Source organism: Balaenoptera borealis, assembly GCF_965194805.1.
Source record: "Balaenoptera borealis genome assembly, chromosome: 2".
Classification (NCBI taxonomy): Eukaryota; Metazoa; Chordata; class Mammalia; order Artiodactyla; family Balaenopteridae; genus Balaenoptera; species Balaenoptera borealis.
The window spans coordinates 173529968-173553077 of record NC_138867.1 but is presented as its reverse complement, the minus strand read 5'-3'; the positions used below and the strand labels follow the sequence as shown (position 1 = coordinate 173553077).

Below are 23110 nucleotides of genomic sequence, written 5' to 3'. Positions count from 1 at the left end.
CTTCTAAATATTGTGTAGTCGGGTGAACATGGGCTTGGAATCATGCTAACATCTTGTGTGCCTGTGAGGCCCTGGGGAGACCCTGAAGTGTGCAAACATTTTTCTTATTTATTTAAAGCATGCTTTCTCAGCCTTGGCATTGGTGACGTCTGGGGCTAGATCATGCTCTGTGGTGGGGACCGTCCTGTGCATTGTAGGGTGTTGAGCAGCGTCCCTGGCCTCCACCCACCAGATGCCAGTAGCACCCGCCCCCCAAGTTGTCACAACCAAAACTGTCTCCAGACATTGCCAGGTGTCCCCTAGGAGAAGAGTCACACCCAGCCCCCGGTGACCGGGCTGGCACAGCAGCCTCCAGAGCCCTACCCGGGGATCTGAACTGCCTTTAAAAGCCAAGCGGGGTTCCCTTGTTCTCCAGGAGCTGCTCAATCTGGTCTCAGGCAGGGCTTTTGTGTGTTGTCACCGCAGCTCTGCCCGTATAAGGTTCTCAAGGTGGCTTTCCACCAGGGCATGATGACAGGTGGACCATGTCATTGGAGAGGAGGGTCCCAAAGGGTTCTCCTCTGCCCGCGCAGACCCACTTCCCAGGCTACTTTCCATGTCTTTATGAGCCTACCAGTCAACAGGGAAGGACCCGGAGCCCAGCCCCCCACAGGGCCTTGCGGCTCTGCCTTCCCCTTGTAACCGGAACCCACCTGTGTCCCATGGGCCTGACCCGAACCACCGTCAGTCCCCGCAACCCACACCTGCAGGAGCCGCCGAATACCTGCCCCCCACCCCGGTCTGCCTGCCACACTAGGCTTGGCTGATCCCTTCCTGATGTCACTCATGTCTCGGTCCTCCCTGTCTCCAACTAGCTGGGGTTCCCCATCAGGCTTGCATGAAAATCCGGACTCCTTCCCATGTTCACAAGGCCCTGTGGGATCTGACCTTCCTGACCTCGGCCCTTCCCCCTCCTGCCGGCCACACTGGTCCCCTTGTTCTAAGGCCAACCCCAGCTGCCCCTGCCCATGGCGCTCACCGCCCTCGCCTGGGCCGCCATCGCCAAGCTCAGCCCGTCCATCCTGTCTCACTGCGCAGGCCTCGGCAACTATCTCCTCTGAGCGCCTCCCTGCCTCCTGGTTAATCCAAAGTGACCACCCTGCTCTGGTCAGTTTCTGTCCCCGTGACGGCACTGCTGACGTCCAGGGCCAGATCACTCTCTGCTGTGGGGGCCTGTCCTGCACATTGTAGGGTGTTGAGCGGCATCCCTGGCCTCCACCCACCAGATGCCAGAAGTACCTCCCCTCCCCCCCCGTGGTGACAACCAAATATGTCTCCAGCCATTGCCAACTGTCCCATGGGGTAGGACAGAATTGCTCCCCCCCAATCCCCACCCCGTTGAGAGCTGCTGCTTGAACACACTGCATTTTTCCTGTCCAAAGCACTATTGCTGTTGGAAATGCCTCTTCTCTGGTGGGTTGATTTGTCAAGTTCCCTGAAGACCAGACACTGCCACATTCTTACTCTATTTTGCTGTCAGCCTGGCCTGGCCCGGGGTGGGGTGTGGGCAGTGGAGAAACATTTGTTGACTGGACAGACTTTGAAAGAAGACAGCCTCGTTGGGGACATAGCCGCAGACCCCAAGGAGAGGGATCAGCCTCGGGGACAGGTGAATGGACCAGGCTGCCCCAGCACTTGCCTGGAGGGAGAGCTTTCTCTAGGACTCAGACCGGTTGGGCCAGACTGGAAGGCCTAGGGGAACGAATTAGGGAAGTAAGGGACAGTCATGAGAGGGTGTTTGGGATGGGCTTCTCCAGGGATATTTAAGTAAGGCAAAGGAGAGGTGGTGGCCGTTCCTGACCATGGCTTCAATCAGAGCATCCAGTATCTTCTGCACCAGACCCCTGGATTCGTGTCCTGGGGCTGCCGTAAATTGGTACCACAAACTGAGTGGCTTAAACAATAGAAATTGATTCCCTTGCAGCTCTGGAGGCCAGAAGTCCAAAACCAAGGCATCAGCAGGGCTGTGACTCTCCAGAGATTCCAGGGGGAGACCCCTCCTTGCCCCTTCCAGCTTCTGGGGGCTCCGGACGTTCCGTGGCCTGTGGCCGCATCCCCCCTCACCCAACCTAAACCCTAAGCTGTTCTCCAGCTCTGAGCTGCCAAGACTGAGAAACATACTTCTTTTGTAGCTATTTCTCAGCATGTCCATCTTTCCAATAACTTCATGTGATCATTTCCTTAAAAAAATCCCAACAGGCTCAAGGAAACACGTGTGGAAAAGTGGAAACGCACTGACTTCTAAACGGTGTTTCCTAACTGATTCTGCCGTAACGCCGGCCTTCTCCTTTTAACTTGAGGATGATTTCATCCGATAAACATGTGGCTTCAAATTATGGCCTTATATAAACGAAGCGGCTATGCTACACTTTTTGGAGGCCCCCGTCCTGCTTATTTTCCAGTCATTCCCCAAGCTGTTCGGCAGAACCTCACTTTTTCACGCATGAGACCTTGGCCGGGCCTTGAGAGCGGCTCATTCACATTTGTCCACTCACCCCGAGGGCCGAATTTTTGGTTGCCTCCCCCTCTTCCCTGTGCCTCCTTTCTCTGAGAGCATGAGAGAAAGGCCCTGAACTGAGGCTCATATCCCCTCCAAGCGCTGAAAGGACACCAGTATGGCATTTGCAAAAGCCTTTTTAATTTTTCAATGTTCAGGTTTTTCAGCGGGAATTCATTTTATCGTGCGCAGAAGATTGGCCATTAGTAACATTTAGATTCACAGTGATCTGCAGCCACCACCTCTATCTAGTTCCAGAACATTCCCATCACCCCAAAAGGAAACCCTGTCCCCATCAACAGTCTCTCCCATTGCCCCTCCCCCAGCCCCTGGCAACCACTAATCTGCCTTCTGTCTCTGTGGATTTGCGTATTCTGGACGTTTCACGTCAATGGGATCATACTTAGTATCTGGCTTCTTTCACTCAGCATGATGTTTTGGAGGTTCATCCACATTGTAGGGTGTGTCACCGCTTCATTCCATTTTATGACTGAGTAATATTCCACTGGGTCGGTGGACCATATTTTGTTTATCCACTCATCCTTTTTTTTTTGGCTGCTCCGGGTCTTAGTGGCGGCACTCGGGATCTTTGTTGCCATGTGCAGGATCTTCTTTGCGGCATGTGGGATCTCTTAGTTGCAGCATGCGAACTCTTAGTTGCAGCATGCATGTGGGATCTAGCTCCCTGACCAGGGATCGAACCCGGGCCCCCTGCATTGGGAGCTCGGAGTCTTAACCACTGGACCAGCAGGAAAGTCCCATATCCACTCATCCTTTGATGGGCATTTCCCTTCCACCTTTTTGGCTCTTTCATCCAGGAATTTTATAGTCTGCCAGTTTGGTTTCCATTTTGTGATGAGGGCATAGTTCTCCGATGAGTTCCAGGTAGACGGATCCTATCAGTTTAGGGATGGGTTTTGCTTCCTGTTCACATTGCGTGTGCTTCTGTGAGCATTAGTCAGAAGGCAGAACAGGCATTTTAACTTCGGGGCATTTGAAGAGGCGGTTTGGCTCAAAGACAGACACACGGGTTTTCAGGACCTGCTGCCCCCAACACACGGCCACAGCATGCAATTGCCACTTCGCCGAGCTATCCCCCCTGGGGACCCAGGGCCCCCAGTTCCTCAGTCCCAGACCTGCTTCCTTTCATTCCAGACACAGTCTGGGGATTCTTGGGGTGCAGGTTTCACATCCACTTGTGGAAAGGACCTTAAGCCACAACATGACTGGCTTCCAGGTCTCAGGCTCTGTTAAGACTCCGTGAGGAAGGCGTGCTTAGAAGCCAGAGAAAACAGCTGAGCTCCTCCAAGAGAGATGTCACTGTTTAAGGACATCCCCTGAAGCTGTGGTAATCACAGTGTGGCACCACGCAGGTATCAACAGCCCAGAGGCAGACCCGCGTGTGTAACATAACTTAACGTATGATCTTTAACAAAGGAGCCTCCCTGGTCTGGGGAGAGATAGATTCTTTAAGAAAAAGCATTAAAACGATTGCTTCACTCTTTGGAGACCATCTGGATTCTCCTTGCACTTCCCATACTGTACCGGGTTGACTGGTGTCCCCCAAAATTCATTCCACCCGGAACCTCAGAATGTGACCTTGATTAGAAATAAGGTGTCTGAGGATGTAAAGGTCTCAAGGTGGCTTCATCCTGAATCCAATAACAGGTGTCTTTATAAGAAGAGGGGAGGACACAGAGACAGAGAAGGCCTCCATGTGATGTTGGGCCAGGAAATCGGAGTGATGCACCTACAAGCCAAGGGTCACCGGAAGCCAGGAGAGTCATGGGACGGTTTCTCCCTCAGAGCCTCCAGAAGGAGCCAGCCCTGCCCACACCTTGATTTTGGACTCATCCAGAAATGCAAGACAGTACATTTCTCTTGTTTTAAGCCACCTGGTTTATAGTACTCTTTTACAGCAGCCCTAGGAAACTCTCACACCCTCCAGTATAATTTCCAGATAGATAAAGACTGAAATGTAAAGAGTAAGTCCAGGGAGGGAGAGGAGTACAGAGTGTGGTTCCATGTTCATCAGCTCTGGGAGGGGAATGGGTGATAGACATCTTGAAAGAAATGACCCACAGATCTGACTGCCTGGAAACTGTAGTATTTGTATCAAAAAACACCATATGTAAAAGTAAATCTGTATGAATTAGATTCATCAGACGTCGCAAAGAGTTAATACCCTTCCTATACAAAGAGCGCCTCCAAATCAATGAGCTAGGTAGGCATGGTTCAGTGGGGAAAAAAGGGCAACTGACATGAACAGCTTCCAGAAACAGAAAAATCGTTACTGAATACAGTGAATTCTCAAAAAACCCAGCCTGACAGAGGATTATAAGTGACAAAATGCTCTTTTGTGCCCACTGATGGCCATGGGTTGAGAAAAATATTGATCGTCGGTGCCAGTGAGGATGCTTTGAGGCAGCACTTCTCAGGCTGCTCCGGGCAGACCTCTCACTTGGGTGGGCCTCTCCGGAAGTCACTTTGGCAGAAGGGGTCAGGGGCCTTCATAGTGAGGATGTAGAGCCGATCAGATCAGCCCAGTGTTTAGGTTCAAGTGGTGCCACCTGTAGAATGAGGAGTCTCTGGGTCTAAGAGGGTACATCCGCATTGGGAACAGAACTGCCTGGGATCTGATGGAGGGGTCCGAGGGGCATTCCAACCTGAGGACGAGGACAGGGGACACGGATGGCACTGGAAGGAGGCAGCAGTGTGGGGCCGGCCCCCGTCTGAGATGCAGGGGAGGGAAGGGGAGGGCAGGGTGCCAGGCCCGTGGTGATGGCCTGGTCAGTGTCTCACGGGGATGCAGCCCGGGCTGGGGGAAGCAGACTTCCCCTGTGGGTTGGGGGCTTTGGGCAGCTTCTCCGTGACTGGAGGGGGCCTGCAAGCCTGGGCCTGGCTGGGTGGGGAACAACCAGAGTATGTCCAAGAACTGCTCGCTGCAGCAGCCAGTCTACCAGAGGGGGGCTGTGCTATATGGGCCTTGATGGCCAGGGGCTAAGAACTGGCCAGAGGGGGTCCCCGAGGGGCTCTGTGTTGGGACACCCACACCTAGACCGATGCTTCCAGGCACTGCCCTGCAGTAGCCCAGAGGATGGAGACAGCGGTCCCTCAGGGGCCCTCCTGACCTCCTGGGGAGAAGAGAAGGCTGTTCTGGGGACAGCAGACAGGATGTGGTCAGTGGGAGGAGCAGGGAACAAACACCCTGGGTGTTTGGGGCTGGAGGTGGGGTGGGCATCCCTGGGCGTGAGCTCAGCCCCTGATGGGGGAGTGCAACAGAGTGGATGGGCTCCAGGGGCAGGTCCAGGTGACACCTGGTCCCCACGGCTGCAGAGCAAGTGAGCAGGACCAGGAAAGGCGTGATTGGCAGGAGCTTGGTGGCATCTTTGGAGAGGGGAGCAGTGGTTTCTACTGCACGGGGTCATAGCGGACCGAGGGACGGGTGGGAGCAGGAAGGGCCAACTCCAGGCTGCGTGGAAGCCAGGAGGGAACTCGACCCTGGGCTGGAGAAGGATTTACTAGTGTCTCCGGTTTTCAGGGCCATGAGCTATTTCAGTGGGAGGGTCCTCCCCCAGGAAGGGGGAAAAGGGAGCCGCTCTGAGAGGAGAGTGCAGGCTCCCTGGGGAGGAGGACCAGGTGAGGCTGGCTGGGCGTGGGGAGGGCCCCACAGGCAGGTGCAGGGTGGAGTTTCCCAGGATGCAGATGTGGTGGGCCTGGGTGGGCTATGATGGCTGGAGGGGCAGCTGCTGCAGGGTGGGTCAGGTGGGCCCTGCGGGGGACTCCCGTGAGGGCCCCCAGCTGGTGTCCACCCTGCCCCACCCCTTCTCTTTGGCCGGCCCATTCCCTGCAGCTCCAGCGGTCAGCAGGCCCCTTGAGCAAGGCTTATCTATTAATACTTCCTCCTGGCCTGGGGGTGGGGTGTGCATTGGCTGGACCTGTGACTGCCCGCATGGCCCCCAGTCTCAGAGTATGGAGTCCCCTGCTCCTCCCACCAAGGGGCCCAGAGCTGTAAAAGTCCCCCGTGGGCTCCGAGGGTGCCTCATGATCAGCGAGCCCTGGAGGATGTGGGACAGCACAGAGCTCAGCGGGCCACACAGCCTTCAGCCTGTCCCAGCGTCAACCAGACCCTTGTCAGGGCAGGTGACAGGCCCCGCGGGCAAGATCACGTGGTTGGGCCCTGATGGCTTCTCGCTCAGCCCAGCTCGGTGTCCGCTGGGAGGAGAAAGCAGGCGCATCCATGTGACATTTCTGCCGCCTGCTTCCAGGCAGCTTGGGCGTGAGACCATCCAAAGCCCCTGGTCCTTGAGCTGGAACATGCCCGCAGAAGTTGTGGCGCTCGTGAGCCGTGTCTCCACGAGTGCGTGTCACAGAGGTTCAGGCTCTGCCTGAAGCCCTGGGTCTGCGCACGTGTGTGTGTGTGCACGCGTGTGTGTGTGTGCACGCACGTGAGTGTGGGCGTGTTCAAATGAAATTCTGTTTGTGCATGTGTGTCCACTTTTCTGTGCGTGCGTGTGTGAGAACGGTCGTATGAGAGTGTGTATTCAATCACGCATGTCCATGTCTGCATGTGTGCTCACATTCGTACATGTATGTTCACAAGCACACACATGCGTTCATGTGGCTGTGATTAAGGTGCAGATCTACAGTTTGTGCTCCTGCCTCTCTCACCAGGCTCGGAAGCGCATAAACTACCCACCCTCCACAGCCTTCTGGGGCTGCCCAGGAACATCCTGCAGTTAGCTCTCAGAGTTTCCACGGGACGGTCAGGTGGGCGGCACCACCTGGCACCTCTGAACACAGACAAGTTCATAGATTCCCAGCCGTTTCCTTGCAGTGGCATCTGAGGAACTCGGTGGCTGGGCTCGAGGATTGGGCATTTTGAAAAGTAAGCAAGAGGTTTTTAAAAGTTGCACTCCTGGGGAATTGGGTCCTTTCATAATCCACATGCTTTGTTTTAAACAGCTTTATTGGGTATAATCGATACACTATAAATGGCACTTATTGGAAGTGTGTGATTGGATGAGTTGTGACACATGCAAGCACCCAGGAGCCCACGACCACGATCAAGATAGTGAGCACATCCACCACCCAAAAACTCTCCCTGGTTCCTTTGTCCTCCCGCCCTGTCCCCCTCCTCCAAGCAGCCAACAATCAGTTTTCTGTCTCTAATTAGTTTACACTTTTTAGAAATTTACGTACAGTTGACCCTTGAACAACACAGGGGTTAAGGACGCTGACCCTCATATACACACGCAGTCAAAAACCCATGTCTAAGGACTTCCCTGGTGGTCCAGCGGTTAAGACTCCATGCTCCCATTGCAGGGGGCCCGGGATCAATCCCTGGTCAGGGAACTAGATCCTGCGTGCCACCTAAGAGCCCTCATGCGCAACTGAAAGAGCCCGCATGCCGCAACTAAAAAAGATCCCACATGCCGCAATTGGAAAAAAAAAAAAAAAAAATCCTGTGTGCTGCAGCTAAGACCAGTCTCAGCCAAATAAATAATTATTAAAAAAAAAAAATTAGCATTAAATCCGTGTATAACTACAGTTGGCTCTCCATATCTGTGGCTCTCCATCCTGGGGTTCAACCAACCACAGATTATGTACTACTAAAGTACATATTTAGTGAAAAAAATCTGCATATAAGTGAACCCACGGAGTACAAACCCATGTTGTTCAAGGGTCACCTGTATGTGGAATCATATAATATGTACTCTTGAAAATTTTATTGAGATGAAATTTGTGTAACATTAAATTAACCACTTAAAGTGAACAATTCAATGGTATTTAGCATATTCGTAATGTTTTGCAACCATCACCTCTATCTAGCTCCAGAACTTTTCCATCACCCCAAAAGGAAACCCTGTGTCCATCAGGAATCTCTCCCCATTCCCCCACCTCTTCACTTCCCAGCCCCGGGGAACCACTGGTCTACTTTCTATTTCTATGGATTTGCCTGTTCTGGACATTTCATATAAATGGGCTCATACAACATGTGGCCTTTGGTCTCTGTCTTCTTTCATTCAGCATAATGTTTTCAGAGTTCATCCACATTGTAGCATGAATCAGTAACATTCCATTGTGTGGATGGACCACATTCTGTTCATCCATTCATCAGCTGATGGAAATTTGGGTTGTTTCCACCTTTTGGCTATTGTGAATAGGGTTGCTGTGAACGTGTGTGTCCAAGTATCTGTTTGAATCCTTGTTTTTAAGTCTTTTTGGGTCCATACCTAGGAGTAGAATTGCTGGGTCTACAGGTACTCTTTTTCATCTTCTGTCTTTCACTCAGCACACAGATTCTGAGATTGTTCCGTGTTGTTCCATGCTGTTGTGAGGATTGTGTTGTGTCCCTTCTCACAGCTGAGTCATGTTCCATTGTGTGGCTGGTTTATTCGTCCATTCACCGGTTTGTGTATGTTCAGGTTGTTTCTAGTCTGGGACTTTTAGAAACAATGCCATTAAGAACATTCACGTAGGGACTTCCCTGGTGGTGCAGTGGTTAAGAATCCGCCTGCCAATGCAGGGGACACGGGTTCAAGCCCTGGTCCAGGAAGATCCCAGGTGCGGCAGAGCAACTAAGCCTGTGCACCACAACTACTGAGCCTGCGCTCTAGAGCCCATGAGCCACAACTACTGAAGCCCGCACACCTAGAGCCCGTGCTCCACAACAAGAGAAGCCACCACAATAAGAAGCCCGCGCACCGCAGCAAAGAGTAGCCCCCGCTCACCGCAATTAGAGAAAGCCCACGTGCAGCAACAAAGACCCAACGCAGCCATAAATTAATTAATTAATTAATTAATTTTAGAAAAAAAGAACATTCATGTACAATCTCTGTATGAACATCTGCTTCATTTCTCTTAAGTCCTAGGAGTGGCTCCTAGGAGTGGGTCACATGCTAGGCGTATAATTAACTTTTAAAGAAACTGCCAAAGTGTTTCCAGAGTAGATGAGCCCCACCGTTTCATAGAATTTTTCTGCAGGATACTGTGGCTTTTTGAATAAAGACACTTATCAATGTTCATATCCATTTATCTGCTAATTCTACATGAGTGAACTGATCCCAAGGAAATGCTCAGACTTGGACACGAAGATGTGTGTCCAAGAACTCAGAAATCATGTTTCAAAGCGTATTTCATGACACAGAGAAATGTTCATCTGTACCAACATACCACATTAAGAGCAATTCAGGTTTTATTAAAACATGTAACATCTATTAAACTGGAAGGAAATATACCAAAGTTACTTAATAATTTGGGGGAAAGTTTAGAAAATTAAATATTCCCATCTCCCCCAACCTTCCCACCTGTTGCCACTACCTACCTACCTGTTTGTAGCAGCTTCATAATGTCTGGTTTTGTTCAGCCTCACCCGTCCCCCACCCTCCTAACACTGCTGTGGGACTCAGTTTCCCAGAACCCAGATCATCTCAGCCTCTGAGTCATGCTTCTGCCCAGGGCAGAGGTCTGCATACTGTTTCTATAAAAGACTGGAAAATAAGTATGTTCAACTTTCCAGTTCTTAAGGTTACTAATCTGTGTCGTGACTATTCACTTATGCTGATATAACAAAGGCAGCTGTGGACAATATGTACATGAATGGGCAGAGCTTCATTGTGAACTCCTCTTCATCCTTCAGAACCCCTCTTAGATGTTACCATTCCCCTAAAGCCTTCTCTGGCTCTTGGGAACAGTAACTTCTCACGCTCATGGTTGATATTCTCTCACATTTGTTTGCATATCAGCTTCTCCCGCTGGGCTTTGAGCCAAAGTCTGGTTCATCTTTGTATCTTCAGCCACGCTTGGGTGGCACACAGTGGGCCCCCACGTGACCCACACTGCCTTTCTGCCTTTTGCTCCAAGACACAAAATGAGCTGTTGCCAGCATTGGCTGCCTTTTCTCTCTTTCCCGAAATGTCTTTAGGAGCAAATGCATTTGGTCCAGGGAACCCTGTTACATTGTCATCATGTCTCCCCAGTTTCCTCTGCCTGGGATGACTCCTTGGTCTTTCCTTGTTGCTCATGACCTTCACAATCTTGGGGAGGACTGCAGGCGTCCCACAGGATGCCCCTAATTTGGGACTGATGTTCTTGTCATGATTGGAATGGGGTTGTGGGTTCTAGAAGCAAATGTACTCTGAGCAGTTCTCTCGAGCGAGTTTTTGGGGGCCCTCCCTGACTTCATCCTCCTCAGTGGGGTTTCATGTACCCGGGGGTTTCAAGGTCCCTGAGTTTCGGGGCAGGTTCAGTCTTGCTCATCCCAACCTTCCTCTCGCAACCTTCCTCATGTGTTTTGGGGACATAACCAAGGCCCATGAGGCCGCGTCTTCGTCCGCTTAGGGATCTGCCAGGGGAGGTTTTGCCAGAGAGGAGAGTCCAGGAAGGGCTGAGCTCTGAGATGGTTGTGGCCATTGGACTTGAGGGTTGAGAGGCTGGTTGGGAGGGATGGGGCCTGGGACGGAGCAAACTCCAGGGGAAGGGTTTGATCTTGGCAGGAGGGGCCTGGTGATGTCGCTCTGCAGGAGCCACAAACCTTAGGTGAGTGTCACGTTTAAGGACAGATAAGGCTCTTCGGCCCTTCTGGCTCTTCAGGAGAGCCCACGGATTCAGGCCATGGGTCTGAGGCTTTCTGTCCAGAGGTGAATGTCAGTGTCCCCCCACCCCCACCTTCGCCCTTCTGATTTTGCCACCCCCGTCCCTTCCAGCTCCAGGACGCGCGCCCCGAGCCCGGGAGGCATGCTGAGGCCAGGCCGCCGGCAGGATGAGTGTGAAAGAGGCGGGCAGCTCCGGCCACCGGGGGCAGGCGGCCTACCACCTGCACATCTACCCGCAGCTGGCCACCAGCGAGAGCCAGACCCCGTGCCAGGCCTCGTGCCGCGTGACAGCCACCAAGGACAGCACCACGTCCGACGTCATCCAGGACGCCATCACCAGCCTGCAGCTGGACGGCAGCAAGCGCTACGTGCTGGTGGAGGTCAAGGAGACGGGCGGGGAGGAGTGGGTGCTGGATGCCAACGACTCGCCTGTGCACCGTGTGCTGCTGTGGCCACGGCGGGCGCAGGACGAGCACCCCCAGGAGGACGGCTACTACTTCCTGCTGCAGGAGCGCAACGCAGATGGGACCATCAAGTACGTGCACATGCAGCTGATGTCCCAGGCCACGGCCACCCGGCGCCTGGTGGAGCGTGGCCTCCTGCCCCGGCCGCAGGCGGACTTTGATGACCTGTGCAACCTCCCCGAACTGACCGAGGAGAACCTCCTGAAGAACCTCAAACACCGCTTCCTGCAGCAGAAGATCTACACGTATGCCGGGAGCATCCTCGTGGCCGTCAACCCCTTCAAGTTCCTCCCCATCTACAACCCCAAGTACGTGAAGATGTACGAGAACCAGCAGCTGGGCAAGCTGGAGCCGCACGTGTTCGCGCTGGCCGACGTCACCTACTACGCCATGCTCCGGAAGCACGTCAACCAGTGCATCGTCATCTCAGGCGAGAGCGGCTCCGGCAAGACGCAGAGCACCAACTTCCTGATCCACTGCCTCACCGCCCTGAGCCAGAAGGGCTACGCCAGCGGCGTCGAGAGGACCATCCTCGGTGCTGGTCCGGTGCTGGAGGTGAGCGGGACCGCTCGGCGGGAGGGACCTTAACACGTGGGTTTGGTTATCGTTCAGATAACGGCCGTGGAGGAAACAGTTATACTCACGTTTTCCAGAAACAGGAGACTTGGCACGCCGTGCAGGGCCACACAGGGGGGCACCAGGGCTCATCAGGAGGCAGCAGGAGCCAGGGGAGGGTGTAGGCAGGTGTCTGTCGTGGTTTTCGCGGGAAGGGTCCGGTGAGGCAGGGTAAGCAGGCTTAGGGTGGCCAGTTTGAATAATTTCAGAGTTTGGGAGCATAAGGGCTGCCCTGGTTGTCTGGTACCTGGCCCTGGGGTGAGCAGGGCAGGGAGAGAGTAGCCCAGAGTGTGAGAACGTGATAATGGTGGGGGGCGGGCGTAGGCTCTGAAGTGGTTGGTTTGTGTTTGGAGGGCGTGTTTGTAGGAGAGTCCTTTGCTCTCTCTAGGACTCGGCCAGCCCTGGCGGGGGCAGTCCCTCCGGGGTCAGCCAGGCCCCAGGTGTCAAAGCATCAGAATAGAGAAGATAACCAGGCCTGATCAACGCCTTGATGTCCTCTTAATGTACTCCCAGTGTCTGGACGGGGCGGCGGTCTGCACTCCGGGTCCCAGAAAGAAAAGGATGGCGTGTCCAAACTGAATAGTTCATGGCGGGGTGTTTCTGGCAGGGGGTGGGACCGTGGGCTAGAAGGAAGCCAGCAAGGTGAGTTCAGGCCTGGGGGCTGGGGACGGGCTAGAGGAGGGGCTGCTTGGTAGTGCCAAAGAGTCAGCGGGGGAGGAAATGCCCCAGCTTCCTGCGCCCTCTCCAGTGTTCCCATTGGCCAGACCCCACAGGAGTCACGGATGTGTCACTGTGGGTGAGCCTTCTGGACACGGGGGCAGTGGAAGCGATCGCAGTGATCACTCACTCTCAGGGTCTTAGGACGAGACGCATCCACGTCTCAGAACATAACTTAACCGTCGTCACCTGGTGAGGGCCAGGGCCGCGTATGGGCCCGGGGTGTGCGCCTCTGGGTTTGGGATCTAAGACTCTGCTTGCTTGCTTTCTGCTTTTAATAAGATTTTGCAGTGATTAAATGATTTTAAGTATGTAACTTAAATAGTTAAATTTTATTAAATATAATGACATAAGTCACTCTATTTCTTCGAGCAGTTTTAGGTTTATAGAAATACTGAACAGACAGTATGGAGAGTTTCCGTATTCTCCTGCCACTTCTGCTCTTCCCCCTGTCATTAACATGTTATATTTGTTAACAATTGGTGAGCCAGTATTGACACATTATTATTAACTAAAGTCCACAGTGTACATTAGGATTCACTCAGTGTTGCATCTGCTGCGCATTTGTTTGGACAAATGCACAATGTCACGTCACCCCCCTCCCTCCCTCCAGCTCCCGGAAACCACTGATCCTTTTACTGTCTCCATAGTTTTGCCTTTTCCAGGATGCTGGATGGCTGGAATCATACCGTCTGTAGTCTTTTCAGACTGGCTTCTTTCACTTAGTACTAAATACTAGTACTAAGGTTCCTCTGCGTCTTTTCTCGGCTCGAGACCTCATATCTTCACGTTGCTGAGTAACACCCGCTGGATGTGCTGCAGTCTGTCCATCCGCAGGACCCCAGACCCTCTGTCCGAGGAGTAGGCTCGGGGTGGGGTGGGGACGGGGGTAGGTTCAGGGGTCCCACCCGCCCTGAAACATTGACCTCCAGCTTCTTACTGAAATTCACTGAAATCCCATCTGAGCTGTGCCGGCTGAATACGCTTCAGTTCCTCTTCCTCTCTGACGATCTCTGAGATCATGAGCAAGAAATTAGCTGGGGCCGTACAGCCTGGCCCCGTGCCAGGACACATGGCCTATATCTGTCTTCTCCTATACATGTAATGTAAAGATTCATTGTCATTTTTTACGCAAGCATTTCAAAGACTACCTAGTGATCCGGCCGCAGAACGGACGCTTTTCTCTTCAGTGCTGTGTACCCTGCATGCGTTCCCTCCTCTAATCGTCCATTCATTCTGCAAATATTCCGCGTGCAGGCACCGTTCTTGGCACCGGGCTATGCAGTGGCCAAAATCAACACAGAGGCCTGCCCACAGGGAGCTGCCGCCTGGTGACGAGGAGGCAGGCAGCAAGACAGACAGCGGCCTCGCGTGTGAGCTAAGAGCCGATGAGAACAGTGGGCGGGTTCGCGGAAGAAGGGGTAAGGGGGCAGGACGCGAGAAGGTGATGCCGAGCCGGGCCCGGAAGCGGGTGGGGCGAGCGATGCGACGTCTGGGAGGGGGACACGGCCAGTGCAAAAAGCCGGGAGGCTGGACCGTGCCTGGCGTGTTGAAGAAAGTCAGGGGCCCTGGAGGGCACGGGAAGGAGCCGGAGTGGGGTGAGCAAGGGGCAGAGCAGGAGGCGGTGGGGACAGGGAGGTGACAGCAGATCATTCAGGGCCTTGCAGGATCACGGGGTGGGCACTGTGTGATGTGGGAGCTACGGAGGGTGTCCCAGGTTCAATCTGGCTCCATCCCAGCTCTGGAACTCAGCTGCCGTGAAACCACCAACGGCCCCACTGTCCTCCCAGCAATGGCCGGGGCCCATAACAGGTGCTCTAGGACAGGATAAAGCAATGCAGGCCCTGAGTGACTTTAGAAGTCGGGGACAGGAACAAGAGGACGGACCCAGCATTTACCGAGCAGGGCATTTTGCCAAGTGGGCCCTTCACCCCTCACAGAACCGGGCAGGCGGGTGGGTGTGGCAAGGTTCGATGAGGATGCCGAGCCCCAGGGTTTCAGTGCACCACAACGAGGAGGCAGGTTTGGCCCCGCGGTGCAGCTTCCTCTTCTAGCTGAGGACCATCCAGGGCACCGGGATGAGGTTCCTGGCGCTGCCCTAACAAAGTACCACAGACTGGGTGGCGTCAGAGAGAGGAATTTACTCTCTCTCACGGTTCTGGAGGCCCGAAGTCTGAAGTCTAGGTGTGGGCAGGGCCACACTCCCTCGGAAGGCTCTTGGGGCAGATGCTTTCTTGCCTCTTTGCACTTCTGGGGGCTCCAGGCACGCACTCCTTGGCTTGTGTTGCTCCGATCCCAGCCTCTGTCATCACATTGCCTTCTATTCCTATAAAGACACCGGTCATCATTGGGTTTAGCGGCCGCCCCAATCCAGGATGACCTCATCCTAACTAATTACGTCAGCAAAGACCCATTTCCACATCAGGCCACGTTCACAGGTTCCAGCGTCAGGACAATATAGACGAGCCTTTTGCGGGGTGGGACACAAGTCAGCCCGCAGCAGTCCCCCGCCGAGCGACAGCTGGACGTGTCTTGTGCCTTCTTCCCCAAGGGCCGCCACTGGTGATCCTGGGGGCCCATCCGTCCTCCTGCTGGCCTCCATGCTCCTCCCCTGCCATTGCCCCGAAGGATTCTGGTACATTCTATGAGGGCCGTTAGTCACCTCCGTGGCGGGTGTCTGCACCCCGTGAGTCAGATGCCTCTGACCTTGCCTGGCTGCCTCCCTCGAGCCTCAGCAGTGGGAGGCGGCAAGGCCAAATTTCCCCAGGGGTTAGGAGCTGCTGGAGGGCGGTGCCCATGCCAGCTTCCAAAACAGGCTTGAGCCAGATCCACGTCACAGCCATAAATGTGCTTCCTGAGGCGACCATTTGGAAAAGGGAGAAGGTTGTTTTAGTTTAGAGCCAGGCTTTGCAGCCAGAGCACCACTGACGTCTGGGGCCGGGTCAGTCTCTGGGCTGGGGGCCGTCGTGTACGCTGTGGGGTGTTGAGCAGCACCCCTGGCCTCCACCCACCTGATGCCAGTAGCACCCCCTCCCCCCAGTGGCAACAACCGAAAAATGTCCCCAGACATCACCAAGTGTCCCCTGGGAGCAGAATCTCCCCTGAGTGAGAACAGCTGCCTTAGTCACAGCTTGTAATCCCACAAGACCCAGTCACCGTTTCTTTCAAGTGCTGATGGTTTAGAAATTGTCCATAAGTAAGTCCCAACCATTCTGAGCTAACTTGAGAGTTACTTTCTAATAACAGGAATAACTAGCTACCATGCCTTCGGGCCCACTGTGTGTCAGGCTTTGGGTGCCACGGTCTTCATCCATCGTCTCTCTGAGGACTCACAACAGCTCTGCTCATTTTAAAGACGAGAAAACAGAGCCCCAGAGAGGTGTGCTGGTGTGTAAATGTCCTGGGGCTGCCATCACAGAGTACCATAAATGGGAGAGGGTGGAGGTGGAGGGCTTAAAACAACAGGAATTTATTCTCTCGCAGTTCTGGGGGCCAGAAGTCTGAAATCAAGGTGTAGGCAGGGCTGGCTCCTTCTGGAGGCTCCGACGGAGAAGCCATCCCGTGCCTCTCTCCTGGTTTCTGGTGGCTGCCAGCAACCCTTTGGCATTCCTTGGCTTGTGGCCTCATCACTCCAGGCTCTGTCTCTGTGTCCATATGGCCTTCTCCCCCCTCTGCCTCTGTATCTCGAATCTCCTTTCTCTTACAAGAACACCGTCATTAGATTTAGGGCCTACCCTAAATCCAAGATGATCTCACCTCAAGATCCTTACTTTAATTCCATCTGCAAAGACCCTATTTCCAAAGAAGGTCCCACTCACAGGTTCCAGAGATCAGGACTTGGACATATCTTTTTGAGGGACACAAGTCGACCCAGTACAGTCTGGGTACCCCAGGCCACACTGCAGGCAGCCACAGCCAGACCACCGTTAGAACCCAGCCTGAGTCTAAGTTCACGGTACCCCTCTGCACCTTCGTGAAAGATTTCCTCTCTCAGCTCGGCTGGGGCCGCAGGAAGCCGATCGGGACTTTTTCTCAGCTCCCTGAAAGGAGAAGTTGAGTTGTTTTGAGGTTTGGGTATCGCCGGGCACCCCCCCCAGGCAGGGGTTGCAAACTTGCTGTGCAATTCTGACCAGAAAACAGGAAGGCGGCCCTGTGGAAAGCCGGTTCCAATCAGCTGATCTGCCCACCCGCTGCAGTTAACTGTTACTGTCACTGTTTCACACGGTGTCGCTCGGCCACCCTGCAGCCTGCCCCCTGAACCACCCCCAGAAACGCGACGTTTGTGCAGGAATGTTGCCTTAGCTCAGAAATACTGAAGGTGCAGAAGGCAGGCTCACCAGGGCAGTGCAGTCTGGGGTCCGTTACCCATGCCGGGTGCCCTCTGAGAACCTGGCGACATTGTGATGCAGCCGCCCCGGCATCAGCCACCGGGCTGGCCACAAAGCCCACCCAGGACGTGCCCCTCTGCCTCGGCATCAGGGCTGAGGGTGGAGGGTGCTTAGGCCAGGGTTCTCTTTGTCCTTCCTGAACCGTAACACACGCCACTGACATTTGCCAACGCGCACAGGGTTTTAATTTCGAAAGCAGAAATGAAACGAGGATCCTTGCTGGCTGGGCCATTTTCCCAAGCGGCCAGAGGCCGGGGTTTTGGGAACTCCATGTAGCCACTGTGTCCCGGCGCACGCAGAGAGAGAAGGCTGGGAGATGGTGGCACCCCGAGCTGCCTGGCACACCCACAGGAGGCTGGTGACCAGGACAGCAGGGCGTGGGACCAAGGGTGTCCTGGAGCTCTCTGCTGCCCTTGACCCACCTCGGGGGCCCTGAAGGAGCCTGTCCTGGGACTGGGATATGTGCCGGCCTTGGTCCTGAGCACCAGCCCCGACTGAGGGCCCCACAGACCCAGTGTCACATGACCCCAGACTCCCCCAGTCTCCGCCCACCCTCAGGCCAATGGGTCTGTTCCCACTACCCTCTGTCAGCACTGGCCGGCCTACCCGAGCAGGTCACCCTGAACCAACATGCCATCGTTCACCTTGACCTTTACCCACAGGGACACCTGCCCAGAACATGTCTTTCCCTCCCACAGGGTGAGGATGGGCCAGCCTCTGCCCATCACTGGGGACACACGGGCAAAGCCACTCAACCGGTGTGACACAAGGTTCCAGAACCAGGGGTGTGCCTCTGCAGTTAGGTTTTCTGTTTAAGAGCTTTGTTGAGGTATAATTCATCCATATCGAATGAACAATTCAGTATTTTTTTAGCAGATTCACAATATTGTGCAACCTTCACCTCTATCTAGCACTAGAACATTTTCATCACCCTCAAAAGGAGACCCCATGAGCAGTCACTCCCCGTCACCCTTGCCCCAGCCCCTGACAGCCACTGATCTGCTTTCTGTCTCTGTGGGTTTGCCTGTTCTGGACATTTCATGGGATCACACAAGATGTGGCCTTTTGTGTCTGGCTCCTGGCGCTCAGCTTGGTTTTTTCCAGGTTTATGCGCACTGTAGCGTGTGTCAGTGCTTCATTCCTTCTTCTGGCTAACAGTCCACTGTATGGATAAGACCACATTTTTTTTTTACCTCTCACCAGTTTTCTCAGGATTTCAATCCTTTGTATGGCTGACTCTGCAGTTGAGTTTCCTCCTCAGTCCTGACCCCCTCCCTGCCCCAGCCAGGCCAGCGTCCCCCCATCAGTGTCCCCCGCCGTCAACAACGGGAGGGTGGAGGGTGTGGGGCGGAAGTGGAGATGATGCCACTGGAGACTCTCGGGATGGACTGAGCCGATCCGGGGAGGAGGGCGGAGCCCTGGCCAGCAGCCTGCTCTGCGTGGGCGGGCGGACACACCTAGGTCCGTCCGTCTGTGTCATCCATCTACATGGGCCTGCCACACCTGCGAAGAGGCTGGTGACCAGAAGGGGGCTGGCATTCGGGAGCAGTGAGAAGTGAATGTGTGGCGCAAGCCACCCGAAGCCTCGGAAGGCAGACCGGGCTCCCCGAGCCAGGGTATCAGATCAGAGCAGACAGAGTCCGAGGGGGAGGAGGAGGCGGGCTCAGAGACGGCTGCACAGCGCTGTCAGGATCTGCTCCCTGGACGCTTGCGAGGACCGCGGTCTGGGGTGCTTCATCCAAGGGATGCGCCGGCAGCACAAAGACCCCCTTGACCCCAGCCTTGTCAGGCCTTAGAGGTTGTCCAGTCACGCAGCAGCAAGCGGCAAGCTGAGGCACCTCCCGGCCTTGCTCGTTAGCTACGGGAGGAGGTAAGTTTGCCAGGAGGAGTGAATGTTGAGAAAAGGGCATGGGGCCACGGACAGGCCTCTGGGGACCATTCTGGGGACGTGGGCCCCGGCAGAGAGGAGACTCAGGATCAGGTCAGAAGGAGGGAAGTTACTGAAGTCGCACCTCTACCCCCACGCCCAACCCGCAAAGGGGGCCAAAGCATTCACAGCAAGAGGGGTATCCGGGCCGGGAGCCTTTATCTGGGGCTTGTCTGTATGTCTCCAGGATCCTAGGGCCCCAGAGGCCCAGATTGTGTCTGCTTTGCGTTTTGGGGTGTTTCTCTGGTCTGTTGATGGGAACGTCGGGCGTCAGCAGGCAGCTGGGTGGGGAGGCAGCGGGATTAGGCTCGGGAGAGGCTGGGGCAGCAGCATGGGGCGCTCCAGGGAGAGGTGTGCCAGCCAGACATCCCCCGACCCCCAGCCAGTGGTCAAGGCTCAGCTGGACCTGGGCTGTCCTCGAGGCTGGGTGGCTGGAAGGTCGGCACTGTGAACATCGGGGTCAACACTCTACGCAGGGGAAGGAGGGGAGTGAGAGCCAGGCCAGGGTGGGCTCCCGGGAGAATAAGCATTATAGGGAGACAGGCAAAAGGATGGAGGAGAGGACGCTGTGGGGCCTGGAGGCTGATCGCTGAGAGCCTCGGAGGGTTGTCCCACCCGGGCAGCTACAGGGAGGGAGGAATTGAATCACTGGCTGCTTCTGTGCCCCGAGTGGCTTCCCCAGGATGTTTGGGGAAGTCGTTGGGGGGCCCTGGGTTGGCGGAGCAGCCCGAGGGAGGGCAGGAGCTGAGGCTGGAATCCAGGGTAGGAGGGGGACAGCAGGAGGGCCGATCCCACAGAGGATGACAGGGTGAATGAGGCCTCGTGTGGTGTCAGCTTCAGGCCTCGCAGACAGAAACGCAGAGGGGCCAAGGCTGTGCTTCCGCGCTGCTGACACCTGGGGCCAGATCCTTCTCTGGGGTGGGGACTGTCCCGTGCACTGTGGGATGTTAAGCAGCACCCCTGGCCTCCACCCACCAGATGCCAGTAGCGCCCCCTCTCTCAGTCAGGACAATCATAAATGTCCCCAGACATCACCAAGTGTCCCCTGAGGGGCAGAATCACCCCCGTTGAGAAGAATTTTTAGGCCGACTGCAGGCAAAGAATGATTTCAGTGTTACAGATGTCCTGTGCCCAAATAGGTTCAAATTTGGGGGTGAACATCGTGCTGTTGTACTTACACGTCAACCCAGCTGTGCTGAGTTCTGTCTCACCAGCTTAACAAGGGGTGGCTGGCGGGTGGGGATGCAGTTTCTGGCTGGCGATCTGCTTCGTTTCTGGGAACGGGTGGCTGGTCCTTTTTCCTGCCCTGTGGCCAGCGACGGCCAGGAGAACGGCCACTGCCCACCCACCACCAGAAACCTCCTCACGTCTTTCTCACCAACAACGAAGCATGTTCGGATGCAAGGGTCAGGTTTTCCATCCAAGTTTGGTCTTCCAAGCGCACTTGGGGCGAAGTCTTCAAGTGTTATTTGAAAAGCTGCTCATCAATACAAAAAAAAAAATGCAGTCACTCACGTGGTGACCCCCAGAGCTGAGAAGTCACACACTCCCTGCGGGTTTTCTTGCAGGCGAACGTCATGAAAGAGCTTTAGTGGATTTTGGGTGCGGTTCATGCTGGTTCCTATGCGCTGGAATTTTGTCATCCCCTCCACCCCTGTCGTCCTGCAGGGTGACTTTCTGAACCTCACGCCAGGTGCTGACTGTGGTTCAGCTCTTTTTTAAGTGTCTCCCCAACAGGAAACAAACCAGGGCTGCCACGGTGGTTTTTGCTGCTGGGAAGCACGTGTGGTTATATGCCCCACTTCGGTAAAATTGTGACATTATTTTGTTATAGCTTTTGGTTGCGCCTTGGTGCTTTGCTTTGTTCAGATAACGGTTCATTTTTTTAGTATCTTTTTCCCTATTTGACGTATAATTTCTTTTTGCATGTACCAGGGATTGGCCCACTACAGCCCACAGGTTAAATCTGCTTGTTTCTACACATAAAGTTTTATTAGTACTCAGCCACGGCTGCTCATTTACATATTGTCTATGGTGGCTCTCAAGGCAGAGTGGGGCAGTTGTGACAGAGACACTGAATGGCCCCCAGAGCCAAAAATATTGAACCCCTGGCCCATTACAGGAAAGGTTTGCCGACCGCTTGTACTTTGTGCACGTGGAACATGCTAGAACATTCCAGTTACTTTCTCTGGGCACACTTCTGTCTTCTGCTCTGCTCTCCCTTCCCAAACATAAGGAAACCAGGTTCCCACCCTCGTTCCAGATGACTCCTATCACCAGCTCAAATTTTCTGCATTGGTCTGTGCCACATGTGTATTCATATATTCATAAACATACATCTATCTACAGGGGAGTCTGAAAGCGGTCTTGGGGGGTCAGAAAAGAAGGACTTGGATGTAGATGTCCCAGAAGTTCATCTCATAAGTTCACCTTTCAGCTCTCCCTCTCCTGCTCGAGCGCTCTGTGTTCCACAGGCAGCTGGGAGCGCTTGTGCAGCCAGGGTGTTTGAGCTCTGGCTGGGGGTAGTGGGAGCTGTGTATGGGGCCCCCCCCCGATCTCACATATCCAGGAGGGGCCCTCGGAGGGTTTCCAGCCGCACCCTGGGCCCTAAGACCACCTGCATCCTGCCTGCAGGGCAACACGGTCTGCCGGGGCACAGCAGGACGAGGACACCAAGCAAGACCCCAATGCCTCCCGGACCCACCCTCCCCCCGACCCCAACCCCTGGGCCCTCCCTCCACAAGCTGCCAGGAGAGGCAGCATGAACTCGCTGGGGCTGATGGGGCCAGGCCAGAGGTGCACACTCAGGGCCACAGCACCCCTGGAGGAAGCTACCGTCTGGGGTGCCAGATGTGTGCCCAGGAGGATGCGCTGGAGCTCACGGCAGAGGGAGAATTCAGCCAGAGGGATATGAGCATACGGACAAGCTTCTCGTAGCCTGGGGTTGGAGTGGCCATGTTGCCAGCCCTGGTGCTCAGTACGTACTAGCAGGCATGGGTGTTCCCAGCTCACCACAAGGATGTTACAAGATGTGGAAAATGGTGGGAGCCGCTACAAGGAGCCACGTGGATCGGAAGGAGGGAACGGGGGCAGAGTGACAGACAGCCCAGAGACTGCCCAGCTGAGAAGTAGGGCCACACCAGAGCAGGATGGGGGTACAGAAGGGTGAGAGGTTGTCTTTGCGGGTGTGGAGAGGATCGGGGTGCCCTACAGCTGTGAGTGCCTAGGCCTTTGATCAAGGGGACCTTGGAAGCGTTAGGGAGGGGACGGCCACCTGGAAGCCGAGGCCCACCGGCATTCTCTACCCCTCCCATGCCCTGAAGACCCGCGAGGCTGCCTTTCTGGCCTGCTGCCTAAAAGGGCAGAGCCCTGACGCATTGCAGTAATCTAAGGCTATTTTAGACCAAAGTGGAAGTTATATTTTTGGGAACGTTGCATCTAAGAGAAGAGTGAAATTATGGGTGTATTTTAAGCAACCAGAAAGGCTTCCTTGGAATTTGCAAAAAGAATTGATTAAAAGGCAAAGCATAGCTCCGGGCCCAGGACACCCCTGCCATGGCTGCTGCCCTTTCAGAATATTCTGGGCACTTTGCTGCACCAGGGCTGGGTGGTGGGTTGGGGATGTCCGTCCATCATCTATCAGCTACATCTGCTTCGCTGTTTGGATGCAGCCGGGCGTCGAGTGACCACAGGGCCTGGCAGCCGATTTGTTTCCTAGCGATTATCCAGGATGGAGTGGCTTCAGGGCCCTGTCTCCAGCATCACTGGGGAGTTTCCCTCTGGAAGTTTCCTTCTGTGTCATTCAGCCACTGCTGGCTGCAGCCAGTTCCCAAGGCCAGGCCCAGCAAGACCTCAGTTACCTGAGG

At 54.7% G+C, this 23110-nt stretch overlaps 1 protein-coding gene across 17 annotated transcripts in view; it reads left to right on the top strand.

The window, feature by feature from the left end:
- The window catches only part of MYO9B (myosin IXB), an 89738-nt gene that overhangs the window by 5952 nt on the left and 60676 nt on the right, over window positions 1–23110 (top strand). For all 17 annotated transcript variants that reach the window (XM_082383001.1, XM_082383008.1, XM_082383015.1 and 14 more), the window contains exon 2: window positions 11245–12152. In XM_082383001.1, coding sequence (XP_082239127.1) covers window positions 11301–12152 — 852 coding nt within the window. In that variant the 5' untranslated portion in view covers window positions 11245–11300. The remainder of the gene's footprint in view (window positions 1–11244; window positions 12153–23110) is intronic.